At 45.5% G+C, this 20,097-nt stretch overlaps 1 protein-coding gene across 1 annotated transcript in view; it reads right to left on the reverse strand.

Moving 5' to 3' along the window:
* The window catches only part of pabir2 (PABIR family member 2), a 115,599-nt gene that overhangs the window by 18,773 nt on the left and 76,729 nt on the right, over positions 1-20,097 (reverse strand). Inside the window, exons 7-8 of the mRNA XM_080187963.1 lie at positions 9,290-9,378; positions 2,969-3,033 (exon numbers count right to left, since the gene is read on the reverse strand). Of these exons, the coding sequence (XP_080044089.1) occupies positions 2,969-3,033; positions 9,290-9,378 (154 nt within the window). The remainder of the gene's footprint in view (positions 1-2,968; positions 3,034-9,289; positions 9,379-20,097) is intronic.

Raw genomic sequence — 20,097 nt, forward strand, 5'->3', positions numbered from 1 at the left:
TTAGTCTCTCTTCATAGTCCAACCCCCTCATCTCCGGGGGAGCTCGTTCAAGGAACAGCTACTGCGTGTCCTTGATAAGTATGTGCCTGTCAGGCAGGGAGGAAGCAATCGAGCGCGGGAACTGTGGTTTACTAAAGAAGTTGAATCTCTTGTGAAGAGGAAGGAGACTTATGCAAAGGTGAGATGTGAAGGCTCAGTTAGGGCGCTTGAGAGTTACAAGTTAGCCAGGAAGGACCTAAAGAGAGAGCTAAGAAGAGCCAGGAGGGGACATGAGAAGTCTTTGGCAGGTTGGAGCAAGGAAAATCCTAAAGCTTTCTATAGGTACGTCAGGAATAACAGAATGACTAGGGTTAAGATTAGGGCCATTCAAGGGCAGCAGTGGGAAGTTGCGCATGGAGTCTGAAGAGATAGGAGAGGCACTAAATGAATATTTTTCGTCAGTATTCACACAATAAAAAGACAATGTTGTTGAGGAGAATACTGAGATACAGGCTATTAGACTAGACGGGATTGAGGGTCATAAGGAGGAGGTGTAGGCAATTCTGGAAAGTATGAAAATGGATAAGTCCCCTGGGCTGGATGGCATTTACCCTAGGATTCTCTGGGAAGCTAGGCAGGAGATTGCAGAGCCTTTGGCTTTGATCTTTATAAAGAACAAAGAACAAAATCAGCCCGGGAAACAGGCCCTTCGGCCCAACAAACCCGCACCGCCATCTCAACACCACCAGTCCCCCTCTCCACCCACGACCCCTGTCTAATGTTTTATGGCCATCCAGATTGATGTTGTCATTGTCTACAGGAGTAGTGCCAGAAGACTGGAGGATAGTAAATGTTGTCCCCTTGTTCAAGAAGGGGAGTAGAGACAACCCTGGGAATTATAGACCGGTGAGCCTTACTTCTGTTGTGGGCAAAGTTTTGGAAAGGATTATAAGAGACAGGATTTATAATCATCTAGAAAGGAATAATTTGATTAGGGATAGTCAGCACGGTTTTGTGAAGGGTAGGTTGTGCCCCACAAACCTTATCGAGTTCTTTGAGAAGGTGACCAAAGAGATGGATGAGGATAAAGCAGTTGATGTGGTGTATATGGATTTCAGTAAAGCGTTTGATAAGGTTCCCCACGGTAGGCTATTGCAGGAAATACAAAGGCATGGAATTGAGGGTGATTTAGCAGTTTGGATCAGAAGTTGGCTAGCTGTAAGAAGACAGAGGGTGGTGGTTGATGGGAAATATTCATCCTGAGTTCAGTTACTAGTGGTGAACCGCAAGGATCTGTTTTGGGGCCACTGCTGTTTGTCATTTTTATAAATGATCTGGATGAGGGCGTAGAAGGATAGGTTAGTAAATTTGTGGATGACACTAAAGTCCGTGGAATTGTGGACAATGTGGAAGGATGTTGCAGGTTACAGACGGACATAGATAAGCTGCAGAGCTGGGCTGAGAGGTGGCAAATGGAGTTTAATGTCGAAAAGTGTGAGGTGATTCACTTTGGAAAGAGTAACAGGAATACAAAGTACTAGGCTAATGGTAAGTTACTCGGTAATCTGGATGAGCAGAGAGATCTCGGGGTACATGCGCATAGATCCCTGAAAGTTGGCACCCAGGTTGACAGGGTTGTTAAGAAGGCGTATGATGTGTTAGCTTTTATTGGTAGAGGGATTGAGTTTCAGAGCCATGAGGTCATTTTGCAGCTCTACAAAACTCTGGTGCGGCCGCACTTGGAGTATTGCGTACAGTTCCAGTCGTCTCATTACAGGAAGGATGTGGAAGCTATTGAAAGGGTGTAGAGGAGATGTTGCCTGGATAGGGTGGCATGCCTTAAGAGGATAGGTTGAGGGAGCTCAGTCTTTTCTCCCTGGAGAGACGAAGGATGAGAGGTGACCTGATAGAGGTGTATAAGATGTTGAGAGGTATAGATCGGGTGGATTCTCAGAGACTTTTTCCCAGGGCTGAAATGATTGCTACGAGAGGACACAGGTTTAAGGTGCTGGGGAGTAGGTACAGAGGAGATGTCAGGGATACGTTTTTCACTCAGAGGGTGCTGGGTGAGTGGAATCGGCTGCCATCAGTGGTGGTGGAGGCAAATTCAATAAGGTCTTTCAAGAGACTTCTGGATGAGTACATGGGACTTAATAGGATTGAGGGTTATAGGTAAGCCTAGTAGGTGGGGATATGATCGGCGCAACTTGTTGGCCGAAGGGCCTGTTTGTGCTGTACTTTTTCTATGTTCTAAATTGCCCTTAGTATCAGGGGGACTAGCTAGGATAAAGCATGGGGTTACGGGAATAGGGCCAGGATGGGATTGTGGTTGGTGCAGACTCAATGGGCCAAATAGCCTCCTCCTGCACTGTAGGGATTCTCTGAAGGTGTCTGATTGCATTCTGAATCTAGGTGTTAGGAGTGGGGTTTGATCCCGTGACTTTTTAAGCCAGAAACAATGATTATATTTTTCATGGCACCTTTACGGAACAAAGTTTAAAGTTTATTAGTGTCATAAGTAGGCTTGCATTCACACTGCAATGAAGTTACTGTGAAAATCCTCTAGTCGCCACACTCAGGCACCTGTTCAGGTACAGTGAGGGAGAATTTAGCATGGCCAATCCCCCTAACCTGCACATCTTTCGGATTGTGGGAGGAAACCAGAGCACCCAGAGGAAACCCACGGGGAGAACGTGCAGACACCACACAGACAGTGTGTTTGGAGGGGGGGGGGGAAACGTGGAGGCAGGGGGGGAAGAGAGGAATTTGTGGGTGAGAGATTGAGGGTGGCAGATTCAGAAGGATTGGGAATGGGCTCAAGACAGGGGAGTGTGGGGGGGAGATTGGACAGTAACCCAAGGCCAGGAATTGAACCTGGGTCCCTGGAGCTGTGAGACAACAGTGCTAACCACTGTGCCACCATGCTGCCCATCTAATATGATCATCTTGTTTAGAAGTAAAAACGATATTTAGTTGATAATGTGGTTACCTTTTCTTTTCAAAGGCCCCAGTGCACTCGGTCTGATACAGTTGATTGGGCTCTGGCTCCTCCTACTGGAATCACAATGGACGTTAATAAAACTCTCATCAATAATTTCAAAATTCCTTTCTTAACCAATGGCAAGAACAAAACCAAGTGATTAACAGGAACAACTGCCTCTGAGTTTCAGTAATGTCAGCTGGAGGAATACCCAAGATCACAAGACAACACACAAGAGCAAAGCAGTTAGGTTTTTTCTTCAGAATATTAAATTCAACAACACTTCCGCAAAAAAGGAATCATATTCTTTGACATAACACAGAAAATGCATAATTTACACAGAAACTTTATGTTACAATATTTCTGATGAACCCCAGGCCAGGAGAAACAAGAACAAGTTCAGCTCCACGGTTCCCAGTGAGAAAAGCAGCTACTCAGAACATGGAATCGGAACAATTTCGATCTATTAAATAAATGGGAATCACTCACACTGTCAACACGCCTTACACCCCATTATGCTTTTATAATTGGAGGAAATATCATGTAGAACAAAGAACAGTACAGCACAGGAACAGGCCCTTCGGCCCTCCAAGCCTGTGCCGATCTGTTAACCTATCTCAACCAACCACTTATATCGCTCTATACCTCGCTTGTTCACGTGCCTTTCCAGTTAAGTCTTAAATGTCACTAACATATCTGTCTCAACCACCTCACTTGGCAATGCATTCCATGCCCCCGCCACCCTCTGTGTAAAAACTTCCGTCGCACATCTCCACTGAATCTTTCCCCTCTTATCTTGAACCTGTCCCCCTTGTAATTGTCATTTCTGCCCTGGAAAAAATTTTCAACTATTCACCCTATCACACCCCTCATAATTTTATAAACTTCTATCAGGTCACCCCTCAGCCTCCGTCTTTCCAGGGAGATCAATCCTAGTTTACTGAATGTCTCCTCACGGCTAATATCCTCCATACCAGGCAATATCCTGGTAAACATTTTCTCTACTCCCTCCAAAGCCTCCACGTCCTAGGAGTGTGATGATCAGAACTGGACACAGTATTCCAAATGTGGCCTAACCAATGTTTGATATAACTGTAACATAATTTGCCAACTTTTATGCTTAATGCCCCGGCCAATGAAGGCAAGCATGCCACATGCTTTCTTCACCATCTTTTCCATCTGTGCTGCCGCTTTTAAGAAACTGTGGACCTGTACTTCCAGATCTCTCTGTATATCTATACCCCATTTATTTTATAGTTCCCACCTGAACTGGATCTACCAAAATGGATCACCTCGCATTTGTCCAGATTAAATTCCATCTGCCATTTCCCTGCCCATTCTTTGAGCTTATCAATATCCTACTGTATTCTCTGACAACCTTTTATTTATTTATTAGTCACAAGTAAGGCTTATATTTACACTGCAATGAAGTTATTGTGAAATTCCCCTAGTCGCCACACTTCCGCACCTCTTCGGGTCAAGACACCTAACCAGCATGTCTTTCAGACTGAGAGAGGAAACTGGAGCACTTGGAGGAAACCCACGCAGACACAGGGAGAACATACAAACTCTACACAGACAGTGACCCAAGCCAGTAATCAAACCCAGATCCCTGGTGCTGTGAGGCAGCGGTGCTAATCACTGAGCCACCATGCTGCGCCACTATCATCATCACTATCTGCAACTCCAGCAATCATAGCATCATTCACAAACTTGCTAATCAGACCAGCTACGTTTTCTTCCAAGTCATTTATATATATTACAAACAGCAGAGATCCCAGCACTAATCCCTTCAGAACACCACTAGTTACAGACCTCCATTCAGAAAAACACTCTTTTTCGCCGCTACCCTCTGTCTTCTTGGCCAAGCCAGTTCTGAATCCATCTAGCCAGCTCACTTCTGATCCTGTGAGATTGAATCTTTTGCACCAATCTGCCATAAGGGATCTTGTCAATTGCTTTAAGAACATAAGAAATAGGAGCAGGAGTAGGCCATCTAGCCCTTCAAGCCTGCCCCGCCATTCAATAAGATCATCGCTGATCTGTCGTGGCTCAGTTCCACCTTCCCGCCCTCTCCCCATAACCCTTAATCCCCTCGCTTATCAAAAACCTATCAACCCGCATCTCAAATATATTTAGCGAGGCAGCCTCCACCACTTCAACGGGCAGAGAATTCCAGAGATTCACCACCCTTTGAGTGAAGAAGTTCCTCCTCAACTCCGTTCTAAACCACCCCCCCTTTATCTTGAGGCTGTGCCCTCTAGTCCTGCTGTCCTTTCTGAGCGGGAAGAGCCTCTCCACCTCTATCCTATCCATCCCATTCATCATCTTATATGTCTCAATGAGATCTCCCCTCATTCTTCTAAACTCTAACGAGTACAAGCCAAGTTTATTCAGCCTCTCCTCATAGTTCAACCCCCTCAACTCCGGTATCAGCCTAGTAAACCTCCTCTGCACTCCCTCCAAGGCCAAAATATCGTTGCGTAAGTGCAGTGACCAAAACTGCACACAGTACTCCAGCTGCGGCCTCACCAGTGCCCTATACAGTTGCAGCAAGACCTCCCTACTTTTATATTCAATCCCCCTCGCTATAAAGGCCAGCATCCCATTAGTGTTCTTGACCACCTGCTGCACCTGCAGGCTGGGTTTTTGAGACTCATGCACAAGGACCCCGAGGTCCCTCTGCACCGTCGCCTGCTGCAGTTTTTCGCCATGTAAGTAACAGTCCTTCCTACCATTATTCCTACCAAAGTGGACAACTTCACACTTGCCAACAGTAAATTCCATTTGCCAGTTCCTGGCCCATTCGCCCAGCCTATCTAGATCCTTCTGCAGACTTTCCACACCTTCCGCACAATTTGCTGTTTCACCAATCTTGGTGTCATCAGCAAATTTCGTCACCATACACTCGGTTCCCTCCTCCAGATCATCTATATAAATGGTAAATAGCTGAGGCCCCAGCACCGATCCCTGGGGCACTCCACTAGTCACCAACCGCCAATCTGAATAGCACCCATTGACCCCCACTCAGTATTCCAGATAAAGGGACCAAAACTACACTCAGTTTTCCAGATAAAGGGACCAAATCCACACTCAGTATTGCAGATGAGACCTCACCAAGAACTTGTACAATTGCAACACAGAATCACACAGCACAGAAGAGGCCCTTCGACCCATCAAGTCTGCACCACCGCAAGAGAAAAACCTGACTCCCAACTAATCCCATTTATCAGCACTTCGTCCATAGTCTTGAATGTTATGATATCCCAAGTGCTCATCCAAGTACTTTTTAAAGGACGTGAGGCAACGCATCATATTACCCTCCCAGGCAGCGCATTCCAGACCGTCACCAACCTCTGCATAAAAAATGTTTTTCTCAAATCCCCCCCTAAAGCCCCGAGCCCTTATCTTGAGCCTATGTCTCCTCATGACTGACCCTTCAACTGAGGGGAACAGCTGTCCCTTATCCACTCTGTCCATGTCTCTCATAACTTGTACACCCTGATCTTCTCTGCTCCAACGAAAATAACCCAAGCCTATCCAACTTCTCTCCATAACTTAAATGTTCCATCCCAGGCAGCATGCTAGTGAATCTCCTCCAATGCAATTACATCCTTCCTATAATGTGACGACCAGAACTGCACACAGTACTTCAGCTGTGGCCTCACCAAAGTTCTATACAACTCCAACATGACTTCCCTGCTTTTGTAATCTTTGCCTCAGTTGATAAAGGCAAGTGTCCCACATGCCTTTTTCATCGTCCAATTAACATAGAGTCACAGAGGTTTACAGCGTGGAAACAGGCCCTTCGGCCCAACTTGTCCATGCTGCCTATTTTTTTAAAACCCCTAAGCAAATTTCTTGAGGAGGTGAGAGGGCATGGGATCCAAGGGCCTTTGGCCTTGTGGATCAAGAACTGGCTTGCCTGCAGAAGGCAGAGAGTGGTTGTGGATGGGTCTTCTTCTGAATGGAGGTCAGTCACCAGTGGAGTGCCCCAGGGATCTGTTCTAGGACCCTTGCTGTTTGTCATTTTCATAAATGACCTGGATGAGGAAGTGGAGGGATGGGTAAGTAAGTTCGCTGATGACACGAAGGTCGGTGGTGTTGTGGATGGTCTGGAAGGATGGCAAAAGTTGCAGCAGGACATAAATAGGATGCAGGACTGGGCGGAGAAGTGGCAGATGGACTTTAACGCGGATAAATGCGTAGTCGTCCATTTTGGCAGAACCAACGGGATGAACGAGTACACTATCAAGGGCAGGAGTCTTGGTAGTGTTGAGGAGCAGAAGGATCTTGGGGTCCGGGTCCACAGGACTCTTAAATCGGCCTCGCAGGTGGAAGAGGTGGTCAAGAAGGCGTATGGTGTACTGGCCTTCATAAATCGAGGGATTGAGTTTAGGAGTCGGGAGGTAATGCTGCAACTTTATAAGACCCTTGTCAGGCCTCACTTGGAGTACTGTGCGCAGTTCTGGTCGTCTCACTATAGGAAGGACGTAGAAGCTATTGAAAGGGTACAGAGGAGATTTACAAGGATGTTGCCTGGACTGGGAGGCATGCCTTATGAAGTTAGGTTGAGGGAACTGGGTCTCTTTTCCCTGGAGAGACGTAGGTTGAGAGGCGACCTGATAGAGGTTTATAAAATGTTGAGAGGAATAGATAGGGTGGATTCTCAGAGGCTATTTCCCCGGGTTGAAATGGTCGCTACGAGAGGACACAGGTTTAAGGTGCGGGGGGGAAAGTACAGAAGTGATGTTAGGGGTAAGTTTTTCACTCAGAGGGTGGTGAGTGAATGGAATCGGCTGCCGTCAGTGGTGGTGGAGGCGAACTCGCTGGGGTCTTTTAAAAGACTTCTGGATGAGTATATGGGGTTTTATGGGATTGGGGGTTATAGATAGGTGTTGATGTGATCGGCGCAACTCGTGGGCCGAAGGGCCTGTTTGTGCTGTAGTGTTCTATGTTCTAAATCCCAACTGCCCACATTTGGCCCATGTTTCTTTATTTCCATCGTACCCCTGAAACTATCTAAATGCTTTTTAAAAGACAAAATTGTACCCGCCTCTACTACTGCCTCTGACAGCTTGTTCCAGACACTCACCACCCTCTGTGTGAAAAAATTGTCCCTCTGGACACTTCTGTATCTCTCCCCTCTCACCTTATACCTATGCCCTCTAGTTTTAGACTCCCCTACCTTTGGGAAAAGATATTGATTATTTAGCTGATCTGTGCCCCTCATTATTTTATAAACCTCTATAAGATCACTCCTCAACCTCCTACGCTCCAGAGATTTTTACGCTCCATGATTTTCCACTCACAAAGCCATGCTGACTGTCCCTAATCAGTCCTTGCATTTCTAAATGGATATGTCTTCAGAGATCCGCGGACAAACATACCAAGGTTCCGCGTTCCACAGAACCTCCTGGTGTCCCACCAATTGTTGAGTATTTTCTTGTCAAATTACTCCTTTCAAAGTGTATCACCTCATACTTTTCAGGGTTAAATTCCATCTGCCCATTTGACCATTCCATCTATATCTTCCTGCAGCCTCACTGTTAACCATCCATCCAATCTTTACACCATCCACAAACTTACTAATCTTACCCCCCAAGTCTTGTTTTTTTCTCATAATTTTTGTCTATAAATGAGTCAGTGAACCAGAGGAAAGCCCACTATAAACAGCAATAAGAGTTATTTCAGTGCAAGTGACCATTCAACTCAGTGTCATTCTCCTGTCTTTTCCCCATAAACCCGCAACTTCTTCCTTTTCAGTTAATAGCCCAACTCCCTATTGAGTGCCAAGTCTACTTATGTTGTCTTTAACAATGCAATTTAGTGTTTCTAACAGTCAGCTTCACCCTGAGGGAACAGGCAGTAAATGTTAGTCTTATCAGCAATGCCCACACCTAGACACAATAAACTCCCACCACTGGCAGGGTTTTCCATGACTTCTCTCTGCATGCAAAAACATGAACAGCAAACTTGCCCATGCACAAGTACTGTTCTTTGTTCACAGTGTCAGTGCTTTCTCAGTACACGTTCTCAATGCATATGCAGAGTTGGTGCCTGCACAGTGCGCCCTGCCCATGAAGGAAAGGTGAGTGTTCAACATTCTAAACTGCAAGTTGTTTAGGGGCCACATGTACAAATATATTCACGAGAATAAGCAACTTCACGATAGAGGGATCACAATAAGAGGGAATCATGAACAATAGGAGTTTACAGTAGCGAATGTAATATTTTTTAAAAACCACCAAAACACAGTTCAGGCAACACTGCATTCCCCACACATCAAAAAACATTTCCAACACAACATAATTCTAAAATAGCACTTACGTGGCAAACCTCCTTGTTGGGCTGGGGGTGGGGCTTGGAGGGAGCCCATTGCTACTCACAAAAATCTGCAAGGAAGGTGAGAAGCATTGCTGGAGAGGGAAAAATAACAAATGGTCAATATCGGAACACAAATTCATGACCTGTCAGCAGCAAGTAGGAAGGCTGTTGTGTGTGAAAGTGTAGGAACTTAACTATATTTAAACAACAGGGGAGATTAAGCTAAAGCAGATGAAGAGAGCTCGAGATTTAAGCTGGATTTCTTTAGAACCATAGAAAATTACAGCTCAGAAACAGGCCTTTAGAACGTAGAACATTACAGCGCAGAACAGGCCCTTCGGCCCACGATGTTGCGCCGACCAATTAAAAAGCAATGATCCTCTAACCTAAACCAATCCCTTTCCATCCATAAACCTATCCACGGATCTCTTAAACGCCCCCAAACTAGGCGCATCTACAACTGCAGCAGGCAGGGCATTCCAATCCCTCACCACCCTCTGGGTAAAGAACCTACCCCTGACATCCGTCCTATAACTACCACCCCTTAATTTAAAGCCATGCCCCCTTGTGCTAGCTTTCTCCATCCGAGGAAAAAGGCTATCACTGTCCACCCTATTTAAACCTCTAATCATCTTATATGTTTCAATAAGATCCCCTCTTAGCCACCTTCTTTCTAACAAAAACAACCTCAAATCCCTCAGTCTCTCCTCATAGGACCTCCCCTCCATACCAGGCAACATCCTGGTAAACCTCCTCTGCACCCTCTCCAATGCCTCCACATCCTTCCTATAATGTGGGGACCAGAACTGCACACAATACTCCAAGTGCGGCCGCACCAGAGTTGTGTACAGTTGCAACATGACGCTGTGGCTCCTAAATTCAATCCCCCTACCAATAAACGCCAAGACACCGTATGCCTTCCTAACAACCTTATCTACTTGATTCCCAACTTTCAGGGATCTATGTACACATACACCTAGATCCCTCTGTTCATCCACACTATTCAGAATCCTACCGTTAGCCCTATACTCTACACATCTGTTATTCCTGCCAAAGTGAATTACCTCACACTTTTCCGCATTAAACTCCATCCGCCACCTCTCGGCCCAGCTCTGCAACTTGTCCAAGTCTCTCTGTAAACTATGGAACCCCTCCTCACTATCTACCACACCTCCGACTTTGGTGTCATCAGCAAATTTACTAATCCACCCAACTATACCCTCATCCAGATCATTAATAAAAATTACAAACTTTTGTCCCTTCTTGTCTGTGCCAAACCATTTTTCTGCCTAGTCCCACTGACCCGCACTTGAACCATATCCCTCCACACCTCTCTCATCTATGTACCTGTCCAAGATTTTCTTAAAATGTTAAAAGTGACCCTGCATTTCCCACTTTATCCAGCAGCTCATTCCACACTCCCACCACTCTCTGCGTGAAGAATTCCCCCCTAATATTCCCTTTAAACTTTTCTCCTTTCACCCTTAACCCGTGCCTTCTGGTTTTTTTCTCCCCTAGTCTCAGTGGAAAAAGCCTGCTTGCATTCACTCTATCTATACCCATCAAAATCTTATACACCTCTATCAAATCTCCCCGCATTCTTCTACACTCCAGGGAATAAAGAACATAAGAAATAGGAGCAGGAGTGGGCCATCTAGCCCTTCGAGCCTGCCCCGCCATTCAGTAAGATCATGGCTGATCTGTCGTGGCTCAGTTCCACCTTCCCGCCCTCTCCCCATAACCCATAATCCCCTCGTTTATCAAAAACCCATCAACCCGCGTCTTAGAAATATTTAGCGAGGCAGCCTCCACCACTTCAACGGGCAGAGAATTCCAGAGATTCACCACCCTTTGAGTGAAGAAGTTTCTCCTCAACTCCGTTCTAAACCGCCCCCCTTTTATCTTGAGGCTGTGCCCCCTAGTCCTACTGTCCTTTCTGAGTGGGAAGAGTCTCTCCGCCTCTATCCTATCCATCCCATTCATCATATATGTCTCAATGAGATCTCCCCTCATTCTTCTAAACTCTAACGAGTACAAGCCTAGTTTATTCAGCCTCTCCTCATAGCTCAACCCCCTCATCTCCGGTATCAGCGTAGTAAACCTCCTCTGCACTCCCTCCAAGGCCAAAATATCCTTGCGTAAGTACGGCGACCAAAACTGCACACAGTACTCCAGCTGCGGCCTCACCAATGCCCTATACAGCTGCAGCAAGACCTCCCTACTTTTATATTCAATCCCCCTCGCTATGAAGGCCAGCATCCCATTCGCCTTCCTGACCACCTGCTGCACCTGCAAGCTGGGTTTTTGCGACTCATGCACAAGGACCCCGAGGTCCCTCTGCACCGTCGCCTGCTGGAATAGTTTCGGTTAGAGGGTCATTAGATTGGTTGTACTGGTCGGCGCAACATCAAGGGCCGAAGGGCCTGTACTGCGCTGTAATGTTCTATGTTCTAATAAGTCCCTGTCTATCCAATTATTTGTAGATCCTATCCCTTGTCACACTTTCCAATAACTTGCCCATCACCGACGTCAAACTTACCGGCCTATAATTTCCCGGATTTCTTTTGGAACCTTTTTTAAACAACGGAACAACATGAGCCACCCTCCAATCATCCGACACCTCCCCCGTGAATACTGACATTTTAAGTATGTCTGCCAGGGCCTCTGCAAGTTCAACACTAGCCTCCCTCAAGGTCCATGGGAATACCCTGTCTGGTCCTGGGGATTTATCCACTCTGATTTGCCTCTAGACAGCCAGCACCTCCTACTCTTTAATCTGTAAAGGTTCCATGGCCTCCCTACCTGTTTGCCCTATTTCCATACACTCCATGCCCTTTTCCTCAGTAAATATGGATGCAAAAAAACCATTTAGTATCTCCCCTATCTCTTTTGGTTCCATACACAGTCTACCACTCTGGTCTTCAAGAGGACCAATTTTATCCCTCATTATCCTTTTGCTCCTTACATACCTATAGAAGCTCCTTGGATTTTCCTTCACTCTGTCTGCCAAAGTAACCTCATGTCTTCTTTTAGCCCTCCTGATTTCCCTCTTAAGTAGCTTCTTGCACTTTTTATACTCCACGAGCATCTGATCTGTTCCTTGCTGCCTGTACATTTCATACAACTCTCTCTTCCTCTTAATCAGTGTTACAATCTCCCTCGAGAACCAAGGTTCCTTATTCCTATTTACTTTGCCTTTAATCCTGACAGGAACATACAAACTCTGCACTCTCAAAATTTCTCCTTTGAAGGCCTCCCACTTTCCATTTACATCCTTACCAATCCACACTTCCCACATCCCTTCTCATTTCATCAAATTTGGCCTTTTTCCACTTCAGAACATCAACCCGAGGACCAGGTTTATCCTTATACATAGAACATAGAACATTACAGCGCAGAACAGGCCCTTCGGCCAATGATGTTGCGCCGACCAATTAAAAAGCAATGACCCTCTAACCTAAACCAATCCCTTTCCATCCATAAACCTATCCACGGATCTCTTAAACGCCCCCAAACTAGGCGCATCTACAACTGCAGCAGGCAGGGCATTCCAATCCCTCACCACCCTCTGGGTAAAGAACCTACCTCTGACATCCGTCCTATAACTACCACCCCTTAATTTAAAGCCATGCCCCCTCGTGCTAGCTTTCTCCATCCGAGGAAAAAGGCTATCACTGTCCACCCTATCTAAACCTCTAATCATCTTGTATGTTTGGGGGTATTTGGGGGGGGGGGGGGGCGGTTAGGGGGTATCTGGGGAGTTTAGGGGGTATTTGGGGGTATCTGGGGGGGGGGGTTAGGGGGTATCAGGGATACTGACCGTTGAAGATTTAAATCGGTTTTCCCGCTCACCCTTTCACCTTTGTGGGAGCCAATGGGAAGCGGACATTTGGCACTGACGCCGCAGCCAATCACTGGGCAGCAGTGACGTCCCCTCTTAGCCGCCTTCTTTCTAACGAAACAACCTCAAATCCCTCAGTCTCTCCTCATAGGACCTCCCCTCCATACCAGGCAACATCCTGGTAAACCTCCTCTGCACCCTCTCCAATGCCTCCACATCCTTCCTATAATGTGGGGACCAGAACTGCACACAGTACTCCAAGTGCGGCCGCACCAGAGTTGTGTACAGTTGCAACATGACGCTGCGACTCCTAAATTCAATCCCCCTACCAATAAACGCCAAGACACCGTATGCCTTCCTAACAACCCTATCTACTTGATTCCCAACTTTCAGGGATCTATGTACACATACACCTAGATCCCTCTGTTCATCAACACTATTCAGAGTCCTACTGTTAGCCCTATACTCTACACATCTGTTATTCCTGCCAAAGTGAATTACCTCACACTTCTCCACATTAAACTCCATCCGCCACCTCTCGGCCCAGCTCTGCAACCTGTCCAAGTCCCCCTGTAAACTACGACACCCTTCCTCACTATCTACCACTCCTCCGACTTTGGTGTCATCAGCAAACTTACTAATCCACCCAACTATACCCTCATCCAGATCATTTATAAAAATTACAAACAGCAGTGGCCCCAAAACAGATCCCTGAGGCACACCACTCGAAACCGAACTCCATGACGAATATTTACCATCAACCACCACCCTCTGTCTCCTATCTGCTAGCCAATTCCTGATCCAATTACCTAAATCACCCTCAATCCCATACATCTGCATTTTCTGCAGAAGCCTTCCATGGTGAACCTTATCAAACGCCTTACTAAAGTCCATATATACCACATCAACTGCCCTACCCCCATCCACCTCTTTGGTCACTTTCTCAAAAAACTCAATAAGGTTAGTAAGGCATGACCTACCCTTCACAAAACCGTGCTGGCTATCTCCAATCAATTCATTACTCTCTAAATAACTATAAATCCTATCCCTAATAATTTTTTCTAAAACTTTGCCCACAACAGAAGTAAGACTCACCGGTCTATAATTCCCGGGGAAGTCTCTGTTCCCCTTCTTAAACAATGGGACAACATTCGCTATCCTCCAATCTTCTGGCACTATACCTGTGACCAACGACGACCTGAAGATCAGAGCCAGAGGCTCTGCAATCGCCTCTCTTGCCTCCCAGAGAATCCTACGGTAAATCCAGTCCGGCCCAGGGGACTTATCTATTTTCAAACCCTCAAGAATATCTAGCACATCCTCCTTATCAACTGCAATACTATCCAGTTTACAACCCTGTAACCCAGTGTTCTCCACAGCTACATTTATGTCACCCTGCGTGAATACCGAAGAGAAATATTGGTTCAATGCCTCTCCAATCTCTTCCGGTTCCACACATAACTTCCCACTGCTGTCTCTAACTGGCCCTAATCTTGTCCTAACCAATCTTCTGTTCTTAACATATCTATAGGACGCCTTAGGATTCTCCTTAATCCTATCAGCCAAAGTCTTCTCGTGTCCTCTTTTAGCTCTTCTTAACTCACTCTTTAACTCCCTCCTAGCCAATCTAAAGCTTTCCAGTGCACTACCTGAGCCCTCAAGTCTCATCCTGACATAAGCCTCCTTTTTCCTTTTAACCAGCGAATCAACTTTTTTAGTGCACCACGGTTCCCTTGCTCGACCATTTCCTCCTCGCCCGATCCATCATCAGGTTGAAACTAATGGCATTATGATCCCTCACACTCACATCCATCACCTGCCCTAACTCATTTCCCAATAGGAGATCCAATATCGCATCCTCTCTAGTTGGCACCTCTATATACTGATGTTGAAAATTCTCCTGAACACATTTTACAAACTCTATCCTGTCTAAACCTTTAACAGTATGCGAGTCCCAATCTATACATGGAAAATTAAAATCCCCTACTATCACAACTTTGTGTTTCTTGCAGTTGTCAGCTATCTCTCTGCCGATTTGCTCCTCCAATTCTCACTGACTATTGGGCGGTCTATAATACAACCCCTTTAATGTGGTCATACCTTTCCTGTTTCTCAGCTCCACCCATAGGGCCTCTGTAGACAAGCTCCCTAATCTATCCTGCCTGAGTACCGCTGTAACATTTTCCCTGACCAACATTGCCACCCCCTTAATTCTTATTCCTCTGTCTCTATCATGCCTGAAACACTGGAACCCTGGAACATTGAGCTGCCAGTCCTGCCCCTCCTGTAGCCAAGTTTCACAATGGCTATAATGTCATATTTCCACGTGTCAATCCATGCCATCAGCTCATCTGCCTTCCCCACAATACTCCTGGCATTGAAATAGACACACCTCAACAGATTATTTCCACCACACTCAACCCCTCCATTTGTGATTTTGCTTCAACTAACCTGTCTTTTCTCCCCGCTCCACTATCTGCTCTGGCATTCTGGTTCCCATCCCCCTGCAAATCTAGCTTAAACGCTCCCCAATAACGCTAGTAAACCTGCAAGTTTAAGAACATAAGAAATAGGAGCAGGAGTAGGCCATCTAGCCCCTCGAGCCTGCCCCGCCATTCAATAAGATCATGGCTGATCTGAAGTGGCTCAGTTCCACTTTCCCGCTTTCTCCCTATAACCCTTAATTCCCTTGCCTACCAAAAACCTATCTACCCGCGTCTTTAATATATTAGCGAGGTAGCCTCCACCACTTCAACGGGCAGAGAATTCCAGAGATTCACCACCCTTTGAGTGAAGAAGTTCCTCCTCAACTCTGTTCTAAACTGTCCCCCCCCCCCTTATTTTGAGGCTGTGCCCTCTAGTCCTGCTGTCCTTTCTGAGCGGGAAGAACCTCTCCACCTCTACCCTATCCATCCCTTTCATCATTATTGTCTCAATAAGATCTCCCCTCATCCTTCTAAACTCTAATGAGTACAAGCCCAGTCTATTCAGCCTCTCTTCATAGCTCAACCCCCTCAACTCTGGTATCAGCCTAGTATATTGGTCCCCTTGTAGTTTAGGTGTAACCCGTCTCTCTTGTACAGGTCCCACCTGCCCCAGAAGAGGTCCCAATGATCCAAGAATCGGAAACCCTGCCCCCTACACCAGTTCCTTAGTCACGTGTTCATCTGCCCAAGCATCCTACTCTTACCCTCACTGGCATAATACCCTCATGTATCAAACTGAAGAAAATGCAATCAGCAGCTCCTTCATCACAGAACGAGTCATCAAGAGAAAACTGCTCTCCTACTGGTACAGAAGTTTCCCAAATTCTCAATAGTCTAGTTGCCTGGATATGAATAGGTTCAGAATCGTTCAGCAGTAAAACACTGTCTGATGTTGTCTGCCATGGTTCAGTATCATCCCATCCCGTTGCTTAATCAAAGGAGATTGTAAAGTGATGAAGGAGGAGTTGATTAAAGTAGACTGGGAGCAAAAACTTTATGATGGGACAATTGAAGAACAGTGGAGGACCTTCAAAGTGATCTTTCACAGTGCTCAGCAAAAGTATATACCAGTAATAAGGGAGGAATGCAGAAAGAGAGATAATCAGCCATGGATATCTAAGGAAATAAAGGAGGGTATCAAATTGAAAGAAAATGCATACAAAATGGCAAAGATTAGTGGGAACCTAGAGGATTGGGAAATCTTTAAAGGTCAGCAGAAAGCCATGAAAAAAGTTATAAAGAAAGGCAAGATGGATTATGAGAGTAAACTAGCTCAGAAAATAAAAACAGACAGCAAATGTTTCTACAAATACATAAAACAAAAAAGAGTGGCAAAAATAAACATGGGTCCTTTAAAGAATGAGAAGGGGGATGTAATAACTGGAAATGAGAAAATGGCTGAGGCATTGAACAGGTATTTTGTGCCGGTCTTCAGAGTGAAAGGCACAAATAACATCCCAAAAATTGATGACAGGAAGGCTATGGCCAGTGAGAAACTAGAAACAATCATTATCACGAAAGAGATAATGTTGGGCAAGTTAATGGGGCTACAGGTAGACAAGTCTCCTGGTCCTGATGGAATGCATCCCAGGGTACTAAAAGAGATGGCGGGAGAAATAGCAAATGCACTAGTGGTAATTTACCAAAATTCACTGGACTCTGGGTGGTTCCCGCAGATTGGAAAACCACAAATGTGACGCCACTGTTTAAAAAAGGAGGTAGACAAAAAGCAGGTAACTATAGGCCAGTTAGCTTAACTTCTGTAGTAAGGAAGATGCTTGAATTTCTCATCAGGGAAGATGCTTGAATTTCTCATCAAGGAAGAAATAGCGAGACATCTGGATATAAATTGTCCCATTGGTAAGACGCAGCATGAGTTCATGAAGGGAAGGTCATGTTTGACTAATTTGCTGAAATTCTTTAAGAACGTTACATGTGCAGTGGACAATGGGGAATCTGTGGATGTGGTGTATCTGGATTTCCAGAAGGCATTTGACAAGATGCCACACCAAAGATTGCACAGTGTTACAGGAATGTATTAGCATGGGTAGAAGATTGGTTAACAAACAGAAAGCAAACAGTGTGGGTAAATGGGTGTTTTTCTGGTTGGCGATCAGTGACTAGTGGTGTGCCTCAGGGATCAGTGTCGGGACCGCAAATGTTTTATGATTTACACAGATGATTTGGAGTTGGGGACCAAGTGTAGTGTATCAAAATTCGCAGATGACACTAAGATGGGTGGAAGAACAAAGTGTACAGAGGACGCTGAAAGTCTGCAAAGGGATATAGATAGTCTAAATGAGTGGGCGAGGGTCTGGCAGATGGAGTACAATGTTGGTAAATGTGAGGTCATCCATTTTGGTAGGAATTACAGCAAAATGAACATAGAACATAGAAAACTACAGTACAAACAGGCCCTTCAGCCCACAAGTTGCACTGATCATATCCCTACCTACTAGGCCTACCTATAACCCTCAATCCCATTAAATCCCATGTATTTATCCAGAAGTCTCTTAAAAGACCCCAACGAGTTCGCCTCTACCACCACCAACGGCAGCCGATTCCACTCACTCACCACCCTCTGAGTGAAAAACTTACCCCTGATATCTCCTCTGCACCTACTCCCCAAGCACCTTAAACCTGTGTCCTCTCGTAGGAACCATTTCAGCCCTGGGAAATAGCCTCTGAGAATCCACCTGATCTATACCTCTCAACATCTTATAAACCTCTATCAGGTCAACCAGGCCCTACTCCGATATCCCTACATATTTACCCGCTAATCCCTCTAACCTAATCTTAGGACTCTAAGGGGCAATTTTTGACATGGCCAATCAATCTAACCTGCACATCTTTGGACTGTGGGAGGAAACCAGAGTACTTGAAGGAAACCCACGCAGACACAAGGAGAATGTGCAAACTCCACACAGTGGCCAAGCCGGGAATCGAACCCAGGTCCCTGGAGCTGTCTCCAAAGATAATGTATCTTTCCTTAAATATGGGGACCAAAACTGTACACAGTATTCTAAACATTGTCTCAGTGATATTTTGTACAGTTGCATCAACATCTCTTTACTTTTAGACTCCAGCCCCCTTGAAATAAAAGCCAGTTTTTCATTTGCCTTCCCTTCTAGCTTCTGCACCTATATGCTAATTTTCTGGATTTCATGAACAAAGAGCCCATAGTCCCTTTGTGCTACAGATTTCTGCGGTCTCTCTCCATTTAAATAATAATCCCCGCTATGAAACCATGCTCAATCTGCTGGATCAGATTATCACTTTACAAATGCACTGCTATTCTCAATTAATAACAGTTCCTTAATATTCCAATAACTATTGTGGCTCACTCGCATTGCCTGACTCAGCCCCCGCCACCCCCATTGCCTACATCACCCTCCTATCTTTTTCAAGGAGCAGCTACTGCGAGTCCTTGATATGTATGTCCCTGACAGGCAAGGAGGAAATGGTCGAGCTAGGGAACCGTGGTGCACTAAAAAAGTTGAGTCGCTGGTTAAAAGGAAAAAGGAGGCTTATGTCAGGATGAGACTTGAGGGCTCAGGTAGTGCACTGGAAAGCTTTAGATTGGCTAGAAGGGAGTTAAAGAGTGAGTTAAGAAGGGCTAAAAGAGGACATGAGAAGACTTTGGCTGATAGGATAAAGGAGAATCCTAAGGCATTCTATAGATATGTTAAGAACAGAAGATTGGTTAGGGCAAGATTAGGGCCAGTTAGAGACAGCAGTGGGAAGTTATGTGTGGAACCGGAAGAGATTGGAGAGGCATTGAACCAATATTTCTCTTCGGTATTCATGCAGGGAGACATAAATGTAGCTGTGGAGAACACTGGGTTACAGGGTTGTAAACTGGATAGTATTGCAGTTGATAAGGAGGATGTGCTAGATATTCTTGAGGGTTTGAAAATAGATAAGTCCCCTGGGCCGGACGGGATTTACCGTAGGATTCTCTGGGAGGCAAGAGAGGCGATTGCAGAGCCTCTGGCTCTGATCTTCAGGTCGTCGTTGGTCACAGGTATAGTGCCAGAAGATTGGAGGATAGCGAATGTTGTCCCATTGTTTAAGAAGGGGAACAGAGACTACCCCGGGAATTATAGACCGGTGAGTCTTACTTCTGTTGTGGGCAAAGTTTTAGAAAAAATTATTAGGGATAGGATTTATAGTTATTTAGAGAGTAATGAATTGATTGGAGATAGCCAGCATGGTTTTGTGGAGGGTAGGTCGTGCCTTACTAACCTTATTGAGTTTTTTGAGAAAGTGACCAAAGAGGTGGATGGGGGTAAGGCAGTTGATGTGGTATATATGGACTTTAGTAAGGCGTTTGATAAGGTTCACCATGGAAGGCTTCTGCAGAAAATGCAGATGTATGGGATTGAGGGTGATTTAGGTAATTGGATCAGGAATTGGCTAGCAGATAGGAGACAGAGGGTGGTGGTTGATGGTAAGTATTCGTCATGGAGTTCAGTTACAAGTGG

This window comes from Carcharhinus amblyrhynchos, chromosome 4 (genome assembly GCF_965287045.1).
Source record: "Carcharhinus amblyrhynchos chromosome 4, sCarAmb.v2.hapA, whole genome shotgun sequence".
NCBI classification, from domain to species: Eukaryota; Metazoa; Chordata; class Chondrichthyes; order Carcharhiniformes; family Carcharhinidae; genus Carcharhinus; species Carcharhinus amblyrhynchos.